This window comes from Periplaneta americana, chromosome 2 (genome assembly GCF_040183065.1).
Source record: "Periplaneta americana isolate PAMFEO1 chromosome 2, P.americana_PAMFEO1_priV1, whole genome shotgun sequence".
Classification (NCBI taxonomy): domain Eukaryota; kingdom Metazoa; phylum Arthropoda; class Insecta; order Blattodea; family Blattidae; genus Periplaneta; species Periplaneta americana.
This window is the reverse complement of record NC_091118.1, coordinates 12838969-12861135: the sequence shown is the minus strand read 5'-3', so window position 1 is coordinate 12861135 and position 22167 is coordinate 12838969. Positions and strand designations below refer to the sequence as shown.

The following is a 22167-nucleotide window of genomic DNA, read 5'->3' as shown; positions in this document are numbered from 1 at the left end:
CAATTTCCTTATGCCAAAATGTCCACACAAGAATGTCCATCAAAGTCCATCTTTTGAACCAATTCGATATTAACATAAAATCATTAGAAAATTAAATTATTTTAATAGCGGTTGCGGCACAAATTTGTTAATGAAAATGGCTATTAAATGTTTGCAAGTGAATGAGGAGTCACAGAATTTACAGGATTTGATAACGTTAAGAAAATCACATCATTCAGTAAGTGAGAAGTTAGAGAATTTACACGATTTCATAAAGTTAAAATTTCTGCTCAAGAGGAACTGTAATGTTTCATTTTAGGTGGTATCAGTCTTAAGCAAGTTGCAGAGGAAGTCGGTTCACTTTGTGCAAGTCAGGGGATAGTAACGTGTAGTAGAGGCGTTGACGTGTGTTAAACCGGTGAATAAGTGTGCATAATAGTGAAATGGAGGACAGTGCAGTGAAACAAGACCTAATGGAAATGAAGGAGAGCATGACAGAGCTAAGGAAGAGGATGGAAGAAATTCAACTGGAAAACGAAATTCTGAAAAGCAAATGGGATCAATTTGAGGTGGAAAAGTGGAGGAAAAACTTGTTATTTTTCAGGATAGAAGAAAAAGATAGAGAACAGAGTATCGATACATACCAGAAGATATTAGGAGTGTGTTGGGAGTGCTTTGGTATGGACGTGAGCGATGGACAAGTACAGGATGCATTTAGAGTAGGAAAGAAGCAAATACAAAATACAGAACAAGTTAGGCCAATATTAGTACAATTTAAGAGTGTGGTTTCGAAGGAGAGGATTATGAAGAATAGGAGGATGCTAGGGAACATAGAGAATAGAGATGACTGGAGCTACGAAGTGAGAAGTAGAAGACGAGTTTTAATCCCTTTTCTTAAAGCAGCACGAAAAAATGGACAATTCGTGAAACTCATCAAGGACAAAATTAAGATAAACAATTTGGTTTTTAGTGTAGAGGAGTGCTTAGTAACGTTAAAGGAACTGATTGTAGACTCAGAAGAAAAGGAAAGGAACAGAAAATTTTTGAAAGTAAAAATCAAGAATATTGTATCTAAAGGCGAGGTTAGTGACACAAGTGTGGTGAGTGTACACGAGTCAATTGTAAATGTATCAAACTCAGCGAAAATTTCCGGAAAGCAGGCAGTGACGTCAACTGAAGAAGAAACAGGAGTGACGCGAACTGGTATTCAGCAAGCTCAGCAGTACAAGACCTCAATGCAAGCGAATGGAAATAGTGGACATCAGATGGGAGCAATTCCGAAGCAGATGAAGGAACTAAGATGTAAATCGAGGCTGACGAGAAGTAGAGTAACGCAAGTAGGAGATAGTTCAGGGAGCAGTGATGAAGGAAGAGGGGAAAACAAGGTGAAAAAACAGTGTGACTTGAGGAAATGGTGTGGAGGGGAAATAAATCGTGAAAGAAGAAAACAGACTTAAAAAGTAGCTATGTGGAAAAGGGAGTAGTGAAAAGTGCAAATAATTAGAGATGTAGAGTAAGGGGGGGGGGGGTTTTACAGTATTTTTGGTATAATGATGGGTTACGAGTAAAGCAGAGGAAGAATTGATGAAAGACAAGAAAAGACTAGTGGAAGAATTGCAATTATAAATTAAAAATAAGTAATGTCCCAATCAACGAGTTAGATACTATAGAGAGGCTGAAGACCTCTGATAAGCGCTCCCTGCGGAGGCCAACAGTACTATGGATCGTTCCCTACAAAACATGGCGGTCTATAGTACCGCCAGCCTCCGCAAGGAGTGCTTATCAAAGGTACACTGCAACGAGTTGGTACATGTATTATATTTTTCAGATACATCAATATTTAATTTAAACATTTCGCTATAGGTTTTGTAAAAAGCTGATTTATAAATGAAAAAGTAATAATTAAGACTTTAAAATTTCCAAAAATGTCTCATTCCCTCGGATTTAAATGAAATGTACCGTAAACCATAATATTCGTTGCTGGATAATTAAACCCTCTCAATACAGGTACCATTGCCGCAGAGAATTATAAGATAAGACAGACTGAGCATAAGCGAAATATCTGTATTAATAAGTTTGTACCATCAAGAGTTTAGTATTTATTGTGTTTATAGGACCTACTCCAATTTTCTTTTTATTAATGCGTAGGGCTCTTTTTGTTAACAAAGAGGAAAGTTAGCACTTGCATCACACACAATTTGTCATTATTGTTCAAAATAATGTAAGAACAGTTTTATTCTGCAAAAGCCTCTGCCTAGTTGCGAGACACGTGTGAGATCAATGTTTGTTTCAAATTATATTAGACTACACGATGTCTCCATCATGCGACAATATTTATTTCAAATTATATTAGACTACACGATGTCTCCAAAAACGCGACAATATTTGTTTCAAATTATATTAGACTACATGATGTCTCCATCACGCGACAATATTTGTTTCAAATTATATTAGACTACATGATGTCTCCATCACGCGACAATATTTGTTTCAAATTATATTAGACTACATGATGTCTCCATCACGCGACAATATTTGTTTCAAATTATATTAGACTACATGATGTCTCCATCACGCGACAATATTTGTTTCAAATTATATTAGACTACATGATGTCTCCATCACGCGACAATATTTGTTTCAAATTATGTTAGACTACATGATGTCTCCATCACGCGAAAAGAGGCGTACCTAGCTGTGGCTCCTGTTGTTTCTGATAACAATGTTAATCGTAAGTATCTTCTCGTTTCAATAAATGTGGTGAGTTATGATCATGAACTTTCTATCAGTGTCATTCTTTAATTATTATGTTGCATGCTAAGAGGTTATTTGTAATTTTAATAATTGCAGTTTTCAAAAGTTCTCTGTGTTAATTCCAATTTCAAATTAATTTTTCTCAATAACTTATATTTTTTTTAATTTTCGCCACTACCTTTCCTATATTTTACTCCTATTAGTTACATACGTCGTCTCTCTTGAAATCTCCTGGTGAGCACTGAATTACATAATTTTATATTAGGTTAGATTAGCTGTAAGGTAATTAAATTTGTGACGAAGTCAAAAAATTATTTATTTTTCTTCTGCTGATTAAATTCATCCGTCTTTAGGTGCTTTGCTTTGGTTGCATCGAGTATAGCTTGTCATTTAATATCTGGGCTATGTTTAGGTGAAACTAATAAAACATAGGCCTACAGCTGTTATAAAACGTAAAGTTTTGTGTGTATTTTACTTTTTACTTATTAACATAGTCTTAATATGTAACTCAATTCACAATAATACTAACTTCATCACAGTCATTTCCTACAACATCCGAGCCACGCCCTTTGTTTTGACTAACCGAAACATGGCGGACCAATGTTCAATTGTCTTCAACTTTCTGAGGTCTTTGTCCTCTCTATAGTATCTATCTCGATGGTCCCAATTGACTTGTACGAGAGGTGTGTAAAACGGGGAGACGACACTGTATACTAATGTGAAGTGCCGCCTCACCAAAAGGTATATTGCTTGAAGACAAATATATACATTCACATTCATTCATTCATTCATTCATTCATTCATTCATTTTAGGTGGTATGATACTGCTCTAAGGTTAAGCTTCACATTCCCCTGGTGCTTATATTGCTGGTAAGATCGTACTATTCCTAGCACCCTTCGTTGATTTATTTCGTATTTCTTGTTTATTGGGCATCTGACATTCACATGACCAGCCTGTATTTGCAGTATCTGACATTCAATTTCATTTTGTTCTTGTCTCATGTGTCGAAAATCACCAAATACTAACATGGTGGGCAGATACCATCCTCTGAAACCTCGAATGAAACCCTTCAACTACCTGCTCTTCGTCCGATGGTGGTCATGGAAAGTTGATTAACAAACATTCCATTCCTCCAGTGCAAATGTAGGAGCTACAGCTCTTCATCTCCCTTGCGCAGTCTACTCCTTACATAAATATGTTTCATGTAGGCCCTAATCTCCAGCTCGAGAACATCCTCATGGATGTCCACATACAGAACGTCAAATGTGGCTTGTCTGTCTGGAAGAGGAATGAATGACATGGCTAATAGTTCCTGCATTTGCTGTCTTTATGTTATTTTGTCTACTGCTGCAGTAGTTTCCTTGGTCACAGAATCATACTGGAATTGCATTACTACTCGTACGTGGACATTTTGGTATGGACTAGTTGCCTTGTGGACGTTTCCGGCAGTGGACCTTTTGGGTTGGACGATATAGTGCAGCACTATATGGTGTGGACACTTTTGTGCATTGGACATTCTATGATGCATATTATGTCTGCTCACCTATTTGTTAAGTAAGGAACAGCTGATTGGTTTCTGTAGCTTTCTCTCTCTAAAGCAGGCATGTCAAAACCCTGCACATTGTGCAACTGTCTCTGTGCGATGCGGACTCTCTATTCCCCTACTTGGAGGGAGTGAATCACCGTGGAGGGGAACGCGACAGGGCTATACAATATCTGCAGCAGCTTTTGTTTCAGTAACTCATTTTCAGTATGGGTGCTGATTTGGCTGTGTCTGTGAATGAGTTATGATAAATAAAGTGAGGAGTTCACAGAGAAATTACGAATCATATAACACAATTGTTATAATGTTTTCCTCAGCCAACAATAATAATTATTTTAAAATGAAAGGCTTTCATCAGCCTATGTCGAGGTAATAGTGTCGTGAGGTGACAATTTAGATCTGATTAGTAAAGTTCTCAAAATATGATATTGCCAGCGCGTATTTCTTAATCAGTACTCTCACGGCAAAACGTACTTGACAGTGGCGTTGTTTTGGAGTCTGTACTAACACAGCCATCAAAGGTTAGACGACTTACGACTTTCATTTCATAAACTGGTAAGTGATGAGAATATAGTGAGGAATACATGTGAGACTCTTGAGGTTGTAAGAAGAGAAGAAAACAACTATTTGCAAGGCGGAAAAATTTTCTGGAAAAATATATAATGGCAAATTTTCCATCTCACGTCACAATATTAATTCAATATACTTTTATTAATAAATCTTTAAATCTGACATAAAGAGAATATCGTCACATCACAGCTTGTGAACTACACTTTTAATTTCTTTAACTAATGCTCCCAACTTTTCGATACTTGCTCTCAACGTTTTCAAATAAACTATATGTGAATTTAAATTCTAAGCTTAATTTATATTTATTAATATTAATATTAATTTATATTGACATACAGCAAAGAAATGATTTCAGTGTAAAAACTTCACAATGTCCTACTGAATGTAATTAATTGGGAGTATAATATTTTCTTCAACATTTGTGTACCAGTGGTCACAGTAAATAATAATGCTTGACGAACAATGAAAGAGTAGGGTCTATTACTTTAAAATAATTAGTACCTACTACGTAAAATGAAATATTTGTTCGTTTCTTGTTGTTTCGAAATTACTGCAATTTTTTTTCTTCAAATACTGTATAAAAATCATATTAATAAATTATGCCTTACAAACCACTACTTTGTCAAGTATAACTGAGTAAGCCTAAAGTTTCTTGTATTACAATTGTCAAATATAGACACTGATAATAACTGTGTTTTTTCGTACCGCTAACAATGTTTATAATGTCCAAATGTCTATTTAATCCAACCCTAGAAGCGCGGAATAGATTATTGTACACCCCTCCAGCTAAGAACGGGTAAGAGCAACACTTGATTGATCCAACCTGCACAGACCGGCGATCCGCGCACATAACTGCACATTTAGAGTCTGATTTCTGACATGCCTGCTCTAAAGCTTTGGGACTCTTCAAGGATTCAAGCTTACTGTCCATCTTGAATTGCTCTTCCATGAAATATATATTCCATCCTGCCTTTGCTGTAAATGAGGACGGCAAGTGAACTACAAAATAAAATTCAATTCAAAATTGAAAAAACTAACCTAAAAACGAAAAAAGTCCAAAAGTGACGAAATTGATCTTAAAAACTGTGAGTCTTACAACCATTAGGTTTTATATATTTATTAACAATGTCTGCAAATTCTTAGATTACAAGTAACATGCTAGCAACGTCAGGCCGAGCTGATTATGGTATTGTTCTAACACTGCTGAGATTCCAACATGTGTAAATGAGCAACTGTTGTTTTCCGCGGTCATGAACTTGTAAATTTGTTGCAACTGTCTACATATCAAGACAATCTTGGCATGTAGAGAGTTGCAATATACTGAATTGCAAACAAAAGAAAATCAGTAACAAACATTAAAGTAACCTAGAAGTGATTTATCTGAAAGTGGAAAGTATCTAGTCTGCCCCACTTGTACGATATTAGTCAGTCAGTGAAGCTGTATTATTATTCTAGTCCATATTTTGAAACGAATTTTAACGGACTTGGTAACGTATTTGCGCAAAGCGAAGTACTTGATGGACAGAAATGACCTTGAAAGCTGCATTGCCACTCATTCATTGCAGTTTCTGTAAGATCATTGAAGTATGTGTTAACGGAAGAAGGTCACTAGTGACTTCTGATTAGTTTTTTTTTTTTTAGGTTTCACTGTTTTCTTGTTTTCTGGTGTGCAGGATGGCAAAACCCAACCCTCTTCCTGACCTCAAGCAGCGAGTGAAGACCCTGGAGGGACAGGTTAGACTGCTGCTTCCTCTCATAGAGGAGGTGAGGGTCCTCAAGGAGAGGTTGGACTCGCGGTCCCTGCATGGCCTGGAGGCAAGGAAGGAAGAGGAAAAATTAGGGAGCAGCAACAACATAGAGGAGCTGAAGGAGAAATTGAAGCTGAGAGAGAGGGAATTAAGAGAAACACAGGCTGAACTGGAAACGGTGAAAGAAGAATCGGAAAGGGTAAGAGTTCCGCTGTTGCCATATTTACAGTTACTGGTGAACAACTTTGATTGGGTCACAGGCTTTACTCCACAGAAATATTTGCTTGTATCGGCATTCACAAAATGGGTGACGAGGGAAATTGACAAATATTTAAGACTAATTTGAAGCCATGTACAAAATGCGAAAGATAGAATTAGAAATGTCGTGTTGTTTAGTACAATACATTCAGTTGTTGGTTGTGAGTTATTCTTTTTTCTCATTGTACTGCCACCTTACTGACTGAGCTACGTCTGAACCTGATTCCTTTGTGGTTACAGGAGAAAGTAGAACTGAGGCAGAAATATGAAGGAGAGCAGCGGTTGCGGCTGCAGCAGGAAAAGGTATGTGATGAGCTGTTACCATGGTTACAGACACAGTAATTGGACAGTTGAAGGTACATTAAAGTTTGGGGCAGTAAGCACAAAAAAATTTAAAATAGGCAGACACGCAGATGCTAAGGTGTGTTCAAATAATAATAATACTTACTTACAAATGGCTTTTAAGGAACCCGAAGGTTCATTGCCGCCCTCACATAAGCCTGCCAGTGGTCCCTATCCTGTGCAAGATTAATCCAGTCTCTATCATCATACCCCACCTCCCTCAAATCCATTTTAATATTATCCTCCCATCTACGTCTCGGCCTCCCTAAAGGTCTTTTTACCTCCGGTCTCCCAACTAACACTCTATATGCATTTCTGGATTCGCCCATACGTGCTACATGCCCTGCCCATCTCAAACGTCTGGATTTAATGTTCCTAATTATGTCAGGTGAAGAATACAATTCGTGCAGTTCTGTGTTGTGTAACTTTCTCCATTCTCCTGTAACTTCATCCCGCTTAGCCCCAAATATTTTCCTAAGCACTTTATTCTCAAACACCCTGAACCTATGTTCCTCTCTCAGAGTGAGAGTCCAAGTTTCACAACCATACAGAAGAACCGGTAATATAACTGTTTTATAAATTCTAACTTTCAGATTTTTGGACAGCAGACTGGATGATAAGAGCTTCTCAACCGAATAATAACACACATTTCCCATATTTATTCTGCGTTTAATTTCCTCCCGAGTGTCATTTATATTTGTTACTGTTGCTCCAAGATATTTGAATTTTTCCACCTCTTCGAAGGATAAATCTCCAATTTTTATATTTCCATTTCGTACAATATTCTGGTCACGAGACATAATCATATACTTTGTCTTTTCGGGATTTACTTCCAAACCGATCGCTCTACTTGCTTCAAGTAAAATTTCCGTGTTTTCCCTAATTGTTTGTGTATTTTCTCCTAACATATTCACGTCATCCGCATAGACAAGAAGCTGATATAACCCGTTCAATTCCAAACCCTGCCTGTTATCCTGAACTTTCGTAATGGCATATTCTAGAGCGAAGTTAAAAAGTAAAGGTGATAGTGCATCTCCCTGCTTTAGCCCGCAGTGAATTGGAAAAGCATCAGATAGAAACTGACCTATACGGACTCTGCTGTATGTTTCACTGAGACACATTTTAATTAATCGAACTAGTTTCATGGGAATACCAAATTCAATAAGAATATCATATAATACTTCCCTCTTAACCGAGTCATACGCCTTTTTGAAATCTATGAATAACTGATGTACTGTACCCTTATACTCCCATTTTTTCTCCATTATCTGTCGAATACAAAAAATCTGATCAATAGTCGATCTATTACGCTGAAAACCGCACTGATGATAATAATAATAATAATAATAATAATAATAATAATAATGATTTATTTTAGCTGGCACAGTTAAGGCCGTAAGGCCTTCTCTTCCACTCAACCAGCAGAAAGAGTATATACTTATGCATGAACTTACAAAGAATTCAACAATTTGATTTAGATGAGAGTTACGTGTATACAAGAGTTATTTACGAATTAAACAACAAAATACTATGAACTATTAATTAAACACTGAAATAAACTGTGTAGCAGAATTAAGCTAAAATACATAGAATGTTAATATATTTCAAATAATATTAGATAATAGAAAGAGATTATTATGAGACAATTTTGAAAATACAGCACAATCAGGATGATGTCTAAAAGAAAGAAGTAACAATATAGTCAGTGATAGTTTAAATCAGTAAGATTGGAGTGAAATGCTAATAAGGTTATCTTTTAAGCTGTTCTTAAAGGTGTTTATTGTCTTGCAGCCCCTAATACTTCGTGACAAGGCACTTAATTGAATGATAAATATGGGTACTCCATTATATATCACAATGTAGTGACAGTAACCGTACTGGCAATATCTGAAAGACGAAAATGGCGATAGTTAAGTGACAGGAGGCCGAGGACAGTGAGAAGGTGTGATTTATATGGTGCTGCTTGTATTTGCTTTGAACAAGCTTCCTTATTCGCCAGTCAATTTGCCGGGAAAATTTTCTAATGAAGGTCCTTATTTATTTCACTAGCTTCTTATTTGAATTCCCATTGACTAAAATACACTCGATGACAAGTTGAACGTGTCCAACATTAAAAGCAGCAACATGTAACTCACTTAAGTGACAGGAGTCCAAGGACAGTGACTAGCTTAGAGTCGATTAGATGAGGAGAAAGCTAATCATGAAAATGTGGATTACATATCAGGGCGGGCAGGTCTAGACCAGTGGTTCTCAAAGTATGGGTCGCGATGCCTTGGGTTGTCATGTAAAGAGCAGAGGGATGGATTATGAAATAAATCAAACAATGCCTTATTAACATACATTTAAGTTGTATTTGAGGAGAATTTGGTGAAAAAATTAACGACGATTTTTAAATGCAACCAAATCCAAACTTTAAATTTCCGAGCATTTCATAAATTCGCGTTGTACCACTTTACCTCTCAATGGCTCATTTAAAGCACTAGAATTGATCAAATTCCTTTTTGTGAAGTGATGTCAATCAGAAATCGAGTTTCCTTGCAAATCTGCTGGTTCTAGCTTGGGCTGTTATTATGTTAACATCTTGGCCTGGCAAACTAGACTTCGAAGTCTTTGAAAGATATATCATTAAGGAAGGCATGTCTAAGAAGCAAAATGGAATAAATTGGAAAGTAGGTTTGCACTCTCCGATTTCTCATCTTGTAGGTACTGTACATTAGAAGGTGGCTGCTGTCGACTGATTTTCAGTAAAAGCATATCTTTTTCCGATTTCATATGGATTTGTATTTTATGAGGTAGAAACATAGACCTACGCGGTAGTAGAAGAGGGTGGTTGTAAACAGAGGTCTCGCCAAAAATGGGCAGCATAAAGTTTGATGGATACTGGTCTAGATGACCAAAGGCCTATTTCTTTTAGGGCTTATCATGAAAATACAAATTACAGTCTGTTCTGGTGTGTATTCGATCTATGGCCCATTTCTTAAAACTTCATGAAGATGAAGATTATCTTCCTGCAGTTGTGCAATTAATTTGAGGGCACATAGCATTTCTTAAACTCTTTGAGGAAAACCATGAGCAGGATGGGAGGTTTTACTTGAAAATCTCTATCCAAACATTATACGTTGGTAGCTGTTGTCTCATTTCCTGATGCTCCATACCGGGACATAAGCTTGATTTCTTCATGAAACCTGTTGCTTCAACTTAGACTATCACCTAACCAGCTGAGCTTTCTCTAATCCAGAATTGTTTATATTACAGAGTTACCAGGATCAGCTGGGGAAGCTGAGACAAGAACTGGAGGCTGGGCGGGAGATGAGGCGCCAGCTGGAAGAAGTAAGTGTGAGCTGTTACCATGGTTACAGATACGAGGGAGTTTATGAGCTCCACTCAATCATTGCAGATTTTAATAGTGATCAAAACAATAATAGTTATTATTATTATTATTATTATTATTATTATTATAAAATCATCATCATCATCATCATAGTAATCATGTTTCTAGTCAGTGACGTGCGGTGCCCACCAGATTACCCAAGCAGCCGCGTAGTCAAGTTTTCTTTTCGTTCTTACTATTTATATTTGATTAAAATAGTTATAACATTACGTTGGTATTTGGTACCAATTCTTTTTTACAAAATCTATAAGATTAGGCCTACTGCAACTACTGCCTAAAATTAAAAATACTATTATAAAAGACTACTCTAAGTATTGGTAAGCCGTGACGAGTTATTCCATCTTGTTGGGAAAACATGTGGTAATCGTCGACCTAGAAATTCATCAAGATATTTTGATGATTTGGAAGAAAACGCTGCAAGGCCAGAGAGAGTAGCAAAAAATATATGGCATTCAGGAATACTTGAAGCTAAATTAAAACAGTGTGCATAGCAGTGAACAAAATTAATGGAAAAAACTCCTTAATGTTAGCTTGACACCAAGTAACGAAGAGGCCATCACTGCACTTCCAACAAGTTTCTTACTGCAGTTCGAAAAGTGTTGAAAATTTCTTAAAAATAAGATCAGAATGTGCTGCCGCTGTTTTGTCCTCACTCACATCACGGAGGCAAACAAACCGCTCTACCATCCTTCCTTCAATTGTATATCGATAAGTGCGAGAAAAATGTGTTTTTTTCGAGAGGTCAGTTGTCTCATCAGCTAATATGGCAAAAAAATCAGATTTCTGTAATTGCTGTTTAATTTCCTTATTAAGTGCACTGGCAATAGATTCAAATAAATCATTTTGAATACGATTTGATACACCTTTGAATACTGTAGATGTCTCCTTAGAAGAGGGTCGTACTGGGCGGTGTAGTCCAAAAGTTGTAAATAATTACCGCGGTTGTTGGACATTTTCGACTTACCATTTCCTCTAAATCAAAGTTCCAGTTTTGCAAGTAAACAAACGGCGTTATTAAGCGTTTTCAGAATGTCTTTATTGCATGTTACCTTTTCATTATGTAGAATAAATAATACTTTGTTGTGTTTGGTCACTTGGCTCAGTTTCAATATGCACAGTTCCGAAAGTCGCGAGTGCGTGTATGTGCAATAGCAACATCACGATCCCGCATTGCTTTAGTTAAATTACTGTATTTAGCTTTTGTTGCTGAATTAAATTATTATTATCACCAGACATAATCAAAACTTTCTATTCCACTTATATACACGTACACAATGTAGCTACAAAGTGCCGGTACAAACAACCGCTAGACAAACAGCACGTTTTGCACTCATTCGACTTCGCACAGCCCGGCAGGCTACCGGCTGCTTGGGGTATATACATTTACTGCAGTCTCGTGAGGCGTCCCTCATTGGTTAAAAGTTATGATGACGAGGGTTGTCATGGCAACTTCCATGCTAACCTGCATTCAGCACTGCCAGCAGTATGTGCATTGTATATGCCCATCACGCGAATTACAATTAACAAAACGTATTTGGAAACGTTTCAGAACTTTATGATTAAATAAACAGAAAGTTTAATCATGGATTTACGTAGATATCGTGATTCTTATAATCAATCAGTGCCGCCCAAGCCGTGCTGCACGTCACTGTTTCTAGTCCAGTTATCGACATCTGAGGTTCTTCTCAACCAGTGGTGCAGCTGCTGTTGCAGCATGGCGCTGAACGGGGGGCGAGGAATAAGCAGGGACGGACGGCCCTGGACCTGGCGCGTCAGAGCAGCAAGACAGAAGTGGCGGCCATGCTGCAGGGCTGAGCAGGCGCAGTGCTGCCAACACGACAGCAATGCCATTATACCACAGAAACCAGCGGGAATGTGTTGTGTTGGCATCACTGCTCTGCGTGTAATGCTGTTACTTCATTGCTCTAGGCTGTCGTTACTCTCGTGTTGTGTGGCTTTGTTGTTGTTGGAGCTTGCCACGCCACTGACACTTTCTCATTATCTTTGTAATTATTGTTTAAGTTGCTTACTGTACAAAATATTCAAATAAAAATATTTGGAAAATTGTTCATGTTGGTGTCACTCTCGTTTTAAAACATACAGGTTTCTTGTTATTGTGTTATTGTGATACGCCACTGATCCTTCATCATCTCATCTGGACTATTTCAAGCACAGTATGTTGCCTCACACCGTCCGATGATCTTGATACGCCACTGACCGCCGCTACTGTTCCTGCTGCTCACATGCACATCAATTTTATTTATTTTATTGGGTTATTTTACGACGCTGTATCAGCATCTAGGTTATTTAGCGTCTCAATGAAATGAAGGTGATAATGCCGGTGAAAATGAGTCCGGGGTCCAGGACCGAAAGTTACCCAGCATTTGCTCGTATTGGGTTGAGGGAAAACCCCGGAAAAAACCTCAACCAGGTAACTTGCGCCGACCGGGATTCGAACCCGGGCCACCTGGTTTCGCGGCCAGACGCGCTGACCGTTACTCCACAGGTGTGGACCATGCACATCAATACTACGGCCATTTTTATGCCTATATTTATTCCCAATATCTATGTGAACGAAAGCATTTCCGTTGGCATCACTGTTCCTCAACCAATTCGACATTCACGCCTAGAAAGTTGTCTTAATACGTTGATAAAGTACGCGAGCAAATGCTGGGTAACTTTCGGTGCTGGACCCCGGACTCATTTCACCGGCATTATCACCTTCATCTCACTCAGACGCTAAGTAACCTAGATGTTGATACAGCGTCGTAAAATAACCCAATAAAATAAAAAAAATAAAATAAAGTACGCCACTGATAACTTGAAAAAGTTAAGCAGGGTTTACGGTCATGTACGCTGTGATCGCCATACTTATACGGAAAGAGATAAGTGTCAAATTAAACAGGTAACTTATTCATATCTCAGATAGACTATGAGAAGAAAACTTGCCCACAAACACAGATCTAACCTAGGTTCAAAAAATAGGCGCGCGCCTGTAGGCTATACCATTCAGTACGGTATCACACATTTACAATCAGGCCTACAATTAGTACAGAGGGCATCGGACACCCCTGACATATTTTTCGCCATTCAGTGACTCTACATAGCCTACATATTTAACGTCAGACATAAATGTGCCTGAGTTATTCTTTGCATTCACTTCCAGTTCCGACGTCAGTATGTGGTACTGACGTTAGTTTTCCTCTGTACTTTTTGTTTTCACGTACCCCTCAATCGGTGTGGCCCTACATTACACGAGACTGAATCTGGAAGTGAAAAATGACGGTCTGCAAGAAATTTAGTCCAGCAGCAAGTTAAGACCTAGTCGCGAAATATTAGGCCTACTTTAGACGTAGATCTATCTAGCTTAGGCATTTATATTTTCGAGTTCAATTTCCAGTTTCTAATTTGGTACTCCTGAAACTAGTGGTCTGTGTTACCTAACCAAAGAGTTCGATTACTTATGTATTTACAAAACCCGGAGGTTCATTGCCGCCCTCACATAAGCCCGCCATCAGTCCCTATCCTGAGCAAGATTAATCCACTACCTACCATCATATCCCACCTCCCTCAAATCCATTTTAATATTATCCTCCCCTCTACGTCTCGGCATCTCGAAAGTTCTTTTCCGTTCAGGTGTCGCAACTAACACTCTATAGGTACATTTCTGTATTCACCCATACATATTATAGATTGACAAATCGAACTGAAACCCTGACCGAGTTAGTACGTGAGCGCTGGCTGTCTTGGGGAGGAGCAATTGAGAATGCATGGGGGGAAGGGAGAGAGCACTATGTACTTGCAGGTCCACTCACAGTTTGTCAAACCTGCTAACAAAAGCATTAAAAGGTTGACTAGTTGCCTGCAATGCTAGCATAATGGAACCTTCCTAGCCGACAGTCGAGGCAAAAATGAAGAATCCGTTATTGTGGTAATACTGGAGAGTGGTTCTTCTATTGGTCGCGATGCCCATACCACCCTCTCAGATATTTACGTGGTGATTGGTGACTGAATGACGAGGAGCGAGGGAGAGAGAAGAAAGAAAGAGAGAGATTCCAGAAGTTGGCGTGTTTCACGGGGTTTCATTTGAAGTTGTCAAACTGTACATGCCCTGCCCATCTGGATTTAATGTTCCTAATTATGTCAGGTGAAGAATACAATGTGTGCAGTTCTGTGTTGTGTAACTTTCTCCATTCTCCCTGTAACTTCATCCCTTTAGCCCCAAATATTTTCCTAAGCACCTTATTCTCGAACATCCTTAACCTTTGTTCCTCTCTCAAAGTGAAAGTTTTACAATCCTACAGACCAACCGGTAATACTCTTTAGAGGTTATCAAATACATTAAATTTTTGTCGGAAATGAATCATAAATCTGTTACTATTGTACCCAAGTTCCTAATATTGATTGTTATGCATCACCAGGCTAAACGCCATGTCTCTGTATTTCTGTAATATATGTTGATATAGAATACAGCGTCTACAAAACTTAGAAAATGCGTGTGTATAATGACAGGAAAACTTATTTAATTGGTTCAGAAAATTAAATGAATCAATATTCATAGATAAGCAGAATTTTGTATCAATACAAGCAGTGACGTAATTTGGATATAAACATTTACTAAAACATTTACTGTACAGTTGTGAAGTCACTTGATGTATTAACGCATAACACGGTCCACATTATTTTGGACTGTCATTTGTTGTGCTGTACTCTCGTATGATCCTCAGAAGTCGCTTGCCAAATGGGAAAATCCAGCCTTCAGGCAATCCCCCGCACTACAGATGTGATGAAGAAGTTGCCTAATCAACACGGCGATATTGAATTAGTAAGTTGCTGATTGACGGTCTGATAAATGTGACAATTTTTGTCGGCTGTTTTCTCATGAAGACACAGACTCTGGTCCTTAGCCCGCATGGTTCGTATGAACGTCTGGAATTCTTTATTCTGGCGTTAGTTAAGCAGGATTTGTTTAATGATTAATCATAATTCAATCGACCCTTACCTAAGAACCCACTGGCTAGTCTCTTAAATTGAGACAACTCATCCTGCCTAAGGTATTTCCGTGGTTTTGCTAAGACAAATGAGGGGTTCGGGAGTAAAAAATGGTAAGTGACTTTTATTGTTTTGAAGTTATAACTAGACAAACATTTATACATGCATCAGTTTGTATAGTTACTAAAATCTGTATACTTCTGCCATTTGTTGAGATGTTGGAAAACTAACTACTGCATTAGACGCAGAATGTAAAATACGATATTATACGCTACATATCTCATTTTTATCTAAAATGTCAGTTACCATGTTTTACGCCCGAGCCCCTCAAATGTCGGAATGAGCCACGGACCTGCATGCCCCTCTCTATAAAGTGTCCGTAATTTTCCAATTCCATGTCCATTGTAGGCTATCTGAAAAAAATACATTCCTTCATTCACATTAGATAACTGCGTTTTCAACAATTCTTCATTTAATTAATGTATTAATCAGGTTACTGTAATTATATTATAAAATGTTTAATTAAATCATGATTTCAGGAGATAATGAAAATGTATTTATATTATAATAATAAGAGAAAAGTGCAGTACATGTAATTAACATTGTTAAACCTGTATTTCGCTTTTCGCAATTGGCATTACTGAATAATAACATCGAATTTCTTTATTGCAGTAATCGATATTCATCTATTTCATCTTCACAATGTCTGAATAGGTTAAGTATTCGTAAACATACAATTATTAACATTTTGTGATCGAATTTTAGGGATATATTATTTAAATTTTTATTTTATTCACGAAATAGTCCTAATAAATGTCACTCGAGGTCTGAGATTTCCCAGATAAATCCACTCGCTTCGCTCGTGGATTTATCGGCAGATCTCAGACCTCTCGTGACATTACTACAGATGAATTCTCGACATGAGTTAAATGCCCTGGCTCAGCGTTGCATACTACCCGTTGCAAGAGTGAGGTTACTAGGCTCTACTCGCATGCAAAAGTACAGAGAACCTTTCAATTTGCAGATTTAGAAGTCACGGCGTCTCTTCTGGCGGCCTTACTTGTCTTAGCCGTCGGGCATCACACGAGCGAGTTTTATCGACTCCACTTGCACTGCGAAAGGACAAAGTTCCTTCTTTCAATAAGCAGGATTACAGCTTTCGACATTTCTTTCTCCGTCCTACAGTCCTACTTTTCACCGCATTCCCTTCCCTTTGCGTATGTGGTGCCTAACAGATTACGCCCATTTTCGGCTCTTCCCCTTCAAATTTTTGTCACGCTTTTGTCATCGAGTCTGCTTTGAAAAAAACTGAGTTTGAATTTAATTTATAAAACAGTTATATTACCGGTTGTTCTGTATGGTTGTGAAACTTGGACTCCCACTTTGAGACAAGTACAGGGTGTTTGAGAATAAGGTGCTTAGGAAAATACAGGCTGCGTCAGAAAGAACGGGTGGATTTCACATGGCAAGAAAATTGTAAAGATTCATCAAATCAAAAATTTATTGTTATCAACATATTCACCAATACATGCAGTTTATTTATGGAAAACAACATTATCCATATGATGTCCTTGGCTTTCAATACAGGCATCGAGGCGTTTTCTGATGTTCGCCATCGCTTTCACAGTCATAGCTGGTGGGATTGCCGCGATTTCTTCACGAATCGCTGTCTTCAGTTCGTCCAGTGTATGTGATCGATGTTTACAAACTTACGCCTTCAAATGGTCCCAAAGAAAGAAGTCGCAGGGCGCGAGATCTTACCGTAGCCTCGGACAATCTCAGTGCAATAGAATTTCGTCCAGTTGATTTCTTCTTTAATGTTGAACCTGTGATACGAAATGAAGCCACCCACCGGAAAATTATATTCCGAGTTGGAATCCTAGCGTGACATCCGATGTCGAAATGAGTCCTGAGTGGCGATCACAGACTCTTCATTTTTCAAAAATGTCTCTACGATGAAAGCACGTTGTACACCAGACCAACACCATGTTCTCAACTGAAACTGCATTCTCTGGCTGACCCAACAGTCGTGGTCCCCCTCACTATATCTCTCTCCTCGTTGCGTATCGATTGTTTGAAATCCATCCGTTCTTTCTGACGCACCCTTTATTTAGGACAAGATGGATGAAGTTACAGGAGAATGGAGAAAGTTACACAACGCTGGAATTCCACGCATTGTAATCTTCACCTAACATAATTAGGAACATTAAATCTAGACTTCAGATAGGCAGAGCATGTAGCACGTATGAATGAATAGAGAAATCCATAAAGAATGTTAGTTGGGAACCTGAGGAGAAAAATATCTTTGGGGAGATCGAGACGTAGAAAAAAAAAATGGTTTATTTATCGAGGCTCGCAACTGCAGAGGTTATATCAGCTTCCCCGGTGTGCCGGAATTTTTTCCCGCAGAAGTTCTTTTACATGCTAGTAAATCTACTGACATGAGCCTGTTGCATTTAAACACACTTAAATGCCATCGACCTGGGCCAGAATCGAACCCGCAACCTCGAGTATAGAAGGCCAGCACTATACCAACTACGCTACCGAGGCCAATCCGAGACGTAATGATAGATGGGAGGATAATATTAAAATCGATTTGAGGGAGTTGGGATATAATGCTATGGACTGGATTAATCTTGCTCAGGATAGGGATCGATGGTGGGCTTATGTGAGGGCGGCAATGAACCTCTGGGTTCTCTGAAAGCCGTTTGTAAGTCAGTCAGTCTACAGATTCTAGAGGGTCCACACCTGTGGAGTAACGGTTAGCGTGTCTGGCCGTGAAACCAAGGGGCTCGGGTTCGATTCCCGGTCGGAGAAAGTTACCTGGTTGAGGTTTTTTCCGAGGTTTTTCCTCAACCCAATATGGGAAATTTTCGATGCTGGACCCCGGACTCATTTCACTGGCATTATCACCTTGATCTCATTCAGACGCTAAATAACCTAAGATGTTGATAAAGCGTTGTAAAATAACCTACTAAAAAGAGGTTCCAAGGACGGTGTATATTTACCCCTCTGAATTTTAGGGGGTTAACTCTTTATCTCGTCGACCTGGTTGGCGAGTTGGTATAGCGCTGGCCTTCTATGCCCAAGGTTGCTGGTTCGATCCCGGGCCAGGTCGATGGCATTTAAATGTGCTTAACCTCTGCAGTTGCGAGGGTCGTTAAATAAAACATAACATTAACTCTTTATCTCTCCATTATTATGCCTAAGCATATTTCAACACCCCTTACTTCTGAATGGTCTCTCTTACTACCCCACTCATCTCTGTGCACGTTTCTGATTGGTTTCGTCCAGCGTGCCCCGCGGTTGGGTAGAGTTGTGACACAAGACACCAATCACTGTGAAGAATTGGGTTCTGCACTGCGACTGATGAGAAAGTGAAGCAGTAGTTAAAGTTTAGTAAAAAACAGTCACAGGCGGACCAATCGAAGCTGCAGGAACTGTTCATATCCCCTCCCCACTTATAGAGAAGCGGGCGTAACGCTAGCGTTGAATTGGAAGATACAGAATGTTCATTTCAAAACTTCCAAACGTGACTAATTTTAGATGCGCAGGGGACCAGAGTTTGAGGAAAAACACGTCGATTTAAGGGTTAGGTAAGCATACAGCAGTAAAAGTTTGGAAATATTCAACATTTTTTTCCTCCATTACTGTATCTTGTACAATAATGAAAATTAGTATAAAACACTGTCCTTCTGCTATATGAAAAAAAAAAATATATATTTTTACGATTTAAAAAAATTATTTTTCATTTTTCTTTTTCAAAATTAACTTCACTGTGCTGTAATGAAGCTTTCCCACATAACTAAAAAACTATCCAACATTCTTTGATGAAAGTTTTTGTGTGTATTGATGCATGTCATATCTACAATATGATGCAAGATCACTTCTCTATGTTTGATAGATTGTCTGATAAAAATAAATTCATTTTACAAAATGGTCAGATATCAGTATTTTCTTCTAATGCAAAATAAAAAAAATATATATATTATTAATTAAGTAATGTAGTTGAAAGAGCATGATATTGTAAACATGAGTTTCAGCAATAAAATAAAAGAGAGAGAACAATAAAAATTTAACAAGTTTATGAGTTGTGACGGAAACGCTTCATCACTGCACAGTGAACTGCACATTTCGAATTTTGAAAAAAAAAATATATATATATATATATATTTTAATTATAAAAATATTTTTTTCATATAGCAGAAGGACAGTGTTTTACACATAAGCTTACCAATTTTCATTATTGTACAAGATACAGTAATGGAGGAAAAAATGTTGAATATTTCCAAAAATTGTATTGCTGCAAGCTGTACCTAACCCCTTAATTTCGGAAGGGAAATTCAAAACTACTGCTGATTGAGTTTGCTATTCCACCCTTTCATCTCCAACCACGCCTACATTTTAATTCCAAATAGCACTTCCATCTTCAGACATCATTTGAATCCTCTAGATTCAAAACCCCCTAAAGACCATTTTGTTCAGAATTGAGTTACCCCCACATATTGCTTGCTAAGAATGAATTCTAATGATTTTTGTAGTTTTAATTTAAAAAAACATCAAATGCGAAGCAAAACGTTTGTTAAAATTCACTCTAAGGTTGAAAATTCCCTCTATTTGCCACCAGTTAATGTCAAAATCCATGATTTTAACAAAAAGGAATGAAATTCCAAAACGATGGACCGAACATTTTCAGGAACTTTTAAACAAGGAACATAATGATCTACAATGTATTATAAATAATAACGATTATAGGAATGATGATCATGATGATATTGATGAACCCACCGAAGAAGAGATAAGAGATGTAATAATTGGATTAAAGAAAAACAAAGCACCAGGAATGGATAGTATCCAATCAGAACTCCTTCAGAGTAGCAGTAATGAATTAATACAAGACATACAGAAATTAATTAAGGACATATGGACACAAGAAATGATCCCTGATGATTGGAGAATTGGAGTTATATGCCCATTACACAAGAAGGGAGACCAGATGATTTGCTCTAATTATAGAGGAATAACGTTATTAAATACCACTTATAAGATATTCTCCAGAATCTTGCACAACAGGCTATTACCATACACAGGAAGGACCATAGGAAAATATCAAGCTGGCTTCAGAAGCGGAAAGTCGACAATTGATCAAATTTTTACTTTAAGACAAATTATTGAGAAAACATATGAACAAAATATTGAAACTCATCACTTGTTTGTTGATTTTTCAACGGCATATGACAGCATCAATAGAGCTGAGCTTTATAAGGCGATGGTAGAGCTGAACATTCCGAAGAAGCTGGTGAGACTAGTTAAAACATGCATGGATGACAGTCAGTGTCAAATAAAGAACCAATCTGAACTATCAGATTTATTTGAAACAACTAAGGGCCTAAGACATGGCGACTCATTAGCGTGTCTTTTATTTAATATTGCCCTTGAAAAAGTGATAAGGGATGCAGATATACAAACTAGAAGTACAATACTCTACAAATCATCCCAAATACTGGCCTATGCTGATGATATAGATATCATTTGTCGATCTGTGGAGAATGTTAAGAGAACATTTACTGCTTTAGAAACAGCAGCCCAAAAAATGGGGCTGAAAATTAACGAACAGAAGACTAAGTACATGATTGTTGGATGTAAAAAACAAAAAAGGGACTTGACAACAACAAACCATTTAAAAATTAATCAATATAAATTTCAGAGGGTCTCTAGTTTTGTATATCTGGGCTCCTTAATCAATGACACTAATGATATTAGTGAAGAAATTGATAGAAGAATTCAAAATGCCAATAAAGCATATTTTGGATTATTGAGGCACTTTAAGTCAAGACTTCTTACAAGGGGAACAAAATGCAATATTTATAATGTTTTGGTAAAACCTGTATTAACATATGGCAGTGAAATGTGGACCCTCTCAAAGACTCATATGTCAAGATTGAGATCCTTTGAAACCAAAATTCTAAGGAAGATATATGGCCCAATATGTGATAAAGGAGAATGGCGAATAAGGTACAACTTTGAACTTTACCAACTATATAAGTCCCCTGATGTGGTTACAGTTATTAAAATAGCAAGATTAAGATGGGCAGGACATGTGCAAAGGATGGCAGATCATGAGATACCCAAGAAAGTTATGGGGAATAAATTTGAAGGAAAAAGGAGTGTAGGACGACCAAGACTGCGATGGATGGATGGAGTGTTAGAGGATCTAAAGAAAGTGGGAATTAAAGGATGGTGGTTGGTTGCCAGGGACAGAGATACATGGAAGAGAGTTCTAAGGGAGGCCGAGGCTCAAATTGGGCTGTAGCGTCGATGATGATGATGATGATGACTGTCAAAATCCTTTAATTTGTGAAAGTGCATATAGGGGATTTTGAATCTATAGGATTCATTTTAAAGGGAATTATATAAACCTTTTTTTAGTCTTCTACTTGGCTTATGTCATCAGCTTCATTCGATAAAGTGATTATTGGAGTTCCATCTGTTAATAACTCTTGTTGTACATGTTACGTACAAGCTTTACCTCATCTTAATTCCAAACATGGGTCATTATTTATTACCATTCGCTTCATGAAGGAGCAAA

General features: G+C 37.8%; 1 protein-coding gene across 9 annotated transcripts in view; it reads left to right on the top strand.

The window, feature by feature from the left end:
• LOC138713499 (golgin subfamily A member 6-like protein 24) overlaps nt 1–22167 on the top strand; it is a 588053-nt gene that overhangs the window by 523670 nt on the left and 42216 nt on the right. For 8 of the 9 annotated variants that reach the window (XM_069845729.1, XM_069845703.1, XM_069845710.1 and 5 more), the window contains 3 exons: nt 6521–6794; nt 7094–7156; nt 10451–10525. In XM_069845729.1, the coding sequence (XP_069701830.1) occupies nt 6522–6794; nt 7094–7156; nt 10451–10525 (411 nt within the window). In that variant the 5' untranslated portion in view covers nt 6521. Of the gene's footprint in view, nt 1–6488; nt 6795–7093; nt 7157–10450; nt 10526–22167 lie in introns of all 9 variants that reach the window. The other variant, XM_069845690.1, reaches the window with a different exon arrangement.